Genomic DNA, 2,939 nt, shown 5'->3' on the forward strand with positions numbered 1-2,939 from the left:
TGCTGGGCACTGCAGGAGCAGGAGGAAGGGAGATGGGAGGGGCTGCCCCTCCTGATCCTTCAGCTTCTCCTGGATATGATGGATATGGGATGGAATATCCCACTGGTGAATCTTAGGGTCCTTTTTCTTGTCTGCTCCTCCCTGCACGTGTGCCTGTACTTTCTGCCTCCCCCCGTGTGGTGCACAAGCTCAGCAGTGACCTTGGTCTGCATACCAGTCCCTGGCAGGAGCTCTAAACATGGGCTGTTATCACTGCTTGAAGCAGACACAGCCTGTGAAAACATGCTGCTAACTTCAGACAGGGAGTTCATCACAGGAGCTTTAGCTGAAAACTTAAAATCACAGAACCAGCCCTGTTCTACCCCAAACCAGGACAAGGTTCTTGAGCCTAAATCTTCAGCCCCTATGATAATTTTCTGTCTGAGAGAATGTAGTTTTGGATTGGAACAGTACCTACTGGTTTACTGGGAGGAGTGTGGTTTCTATAGTGTCCAGAATAACAGGTGGAAGGATTCCTCTGGGAACCCAGGGCTGGCATGAGCAGGCAGCTGTATAGGACAGGAGAAAGCATTGTGAGAGGTTTTGAGCAGTGGTGGAATGGAACAGTAAATGACATACTGGTTTACTGGGAGGAGTGATTTCTATAGTGTCCAGAATAACAGGTGGAAGGATTCCTCTGGGAACCCAGGGCTGGCATGAGCAGGCAGCTGTATAGGACAGGAGAAAGCATTGTGAGAGGTTTTGAGCAGTGGTGGAATCAAAAAATAAAGTGCTTAACATGAGGGTGAGTCTGAGTGGCCTTTATTCACGTGGGAGAACCAGGAGGAGAGCTAGCTCTAGTTCTTTGCTGTAGGTAAATGAGGTGAAGCAACTTATGTAGTGAGAGAATGATCTGTCCAAGGGCTGTGCCTCTGTCAGGCAGGTGCCCTTGTCTATGAATAAGAAGGGCTTTTCTTGTGGTAACAGATGGTGAATAAACTAAAATCCTTGTGTTCCCCTTTTTTCTTTGTGGAAGAAAACATTTAAGTGCCAAAATTGGTCTTCAGAGCCAGCTTTGCCTTTTGTTGGGATCTGCCTAGGGAAGCTTCCTGGGTAGTGGCAGGTTTGGGACTGGCTGAGCTTGTGCAGCCCTCCTAATCATTTCTGAATTTAGCATGTTTGTAGCTGAAAACAGAACTGGAGTTGACAAACCACTAGCAGTGTGAGAACACCTGTGGCACACTCAACTCTTTTGTCTGTTAAGCCCATTCTGTAAGGGCAGCTGCAAAACCAAACAAGTGCAGCCCCTTCAAAACCACTGGGTGCTCTGGCACTCGTGGTGTTTGCGTTGGTGATACGTGCAGAAGAGCTGAGCATAATCCTGCTGCTTCTGAGGTGCCTTTTGGGGCTGTCTGGGGACGGTTTTAGGCTGGGTTTTTTTGGGGTGTGGGGTGCTCCTCAGCACTCAGCAGGTCACTAATGGTGCCTTGTGTCTCCCTAGCTACGTGAGTTCAACATCTGTGGCCGGTGCCAGGTGGCAAGGTACTGTGGGTCCCAGTGCCAGCAGAAGGACTGGCCTGCTCACAAGAAGCACTGTCGGGAGAAGAAAAGGACCTTCCAGCAAGAGCTGGGACCAGAACGATGACCGGGTGGCACGGGCCTCTTAGCAGCAGGATTCCTTCTCAAAGGCATTGGACTCTTGCTTTTGCACAGTAATGACAGGCTGCTTATTGAAGCCAGAGGCACTGAAGAAGAAAAACCCCTGTGATGCTTGAGCAGAATGGCTGACTGGACTAAGCCAGCTCTGACTGGTGCTGTGGAAAGGGATTGGGTCTACCCTTCCAGTATTATATTCTCAAGCAAAAAGACTACTGTGGAGGCTCCAGGCAGGAAGCTTCTCATTATTTATATGTTAATACGTTTGTAAACTCATGTACAGTTTTTGTTAGAAATTCTTGATAGCTCTCATTAACTGTAACGTTCAGATGAGAACATGTTGTTGGCTTAAAAATTTAAAAGAAAAAAAAAAAAGTCATGTAGCAAAAGCTTTTCCTCCCATGTGGCTAGAAGTGTCTGTGGCAGTGCCATGGCAGGCTCTGGCATCAGCAGTTACTCTGGAGAGCTCTGCATGGAAGTTATAGTCAAAAACCAAGCAAACAAAACAAAAACACACGCACAAAAAAAAGGGGCAAGAAAGTAAAGGCTGGAATGAATCTTTGTCTGCTCTCTAGCTTTCTCCCATCCCCTTCCAGCTGCTCTCAGCACAGTCCCACTGGGATGCTGGGAACACCTCCTGGGTTGGAAGCAGTGCAGCAGAAGCTGGAGCAGAGTGTAGGGACCAGCTGGGGACCGTGTCGCTGCCTTCAGGGACCTGCTCTCAGCAGCCAGTGTTTTTGGAAAGCTAATTCAGCTTCCTTGTTAGGAATCCTTTGTACATAGAGTAGTTGTAAGGAAGCTCAGGTAGGCAGCTGCCTGTGGATGTGGTCGCCTTCGTGGCTTCTCTGTAAGCATAGCCAATGCTATAGTGATGTGCAGATCTAAGACTGGGCAGTTTGAGTTATTTATTCATTTTTCAAAGAGATGCCATCCCTCCAAGAATTGTTTTTTGATCTATTTTTTTTGGTAGCAACTAGTAAAAATAATCTTGGAGGGGGATTTGACTTGCAGAAGACATGCCTGGTTTGCTTTTCAGCTCGTCATGAGTAACCTGGAAGTTTTTTTCTTTCTCAATTTTTTGCCTTACAAATATAAGGACTTCCAACTGAGATTCCTGAAGAACTAAATGGACAATTTAGTGCCAGATGTTAGCCCTGCTTCTCAGCAGATAAATGTGAGTTGCTGAATGCTTTGTGCAGAGCCTTTCTTGGAGTGCTCAGTGAAATGGATGTTTCAACTCTTCTTGTAAAAGCCGTTCAAGAATTTTTCAATCAGAAGTTACTTTGCCACTTAAATGTTGCAGT

General features: G+C 46.9%; 1 protein-coding gene across 1 annotated transcript in view; it reads left to right on the forward strand.

Annotated features, from left to right (window-relative positions):
- Nucleotides 1–2,141, forward strand: part of ZMYND19 (zinc finger, MYND-type containing 19) — a 9,150-nt gene extending 7,009 nt beyond the window's left edge. The window contains exon 4 of the mRNA XM_008944662.1: nucleotides 1,481–2,141. Within this exon, the coding sequence (XP_008942910.1) occupies nucleotides 1,481–1,624 (144 nt within the window). The 3' untranslated portion in view covers nucleotides 1,625–2,141. The remainder of the gene's footprint in view (nucleotides 1–1,480) is intronic.
- Nucleotides 2,142–2,939: the final 798 nt, after the last annotated feature.

The sequence above is a fragment of the Merops nubicus genome, unplaced genomic scaffold (assembly GCF_000691845.1).
Source record: "Merops nubicus isolate BGI_N331 unplaced genomic scaffold, ASM69184v1 scaffold3457, whole genome shotgun sequence".
NCBI lineage: Eukaryota > Metazoa > Chordata > Aves > Coraciiformes > Meropidae > Merops > Merops nubicus.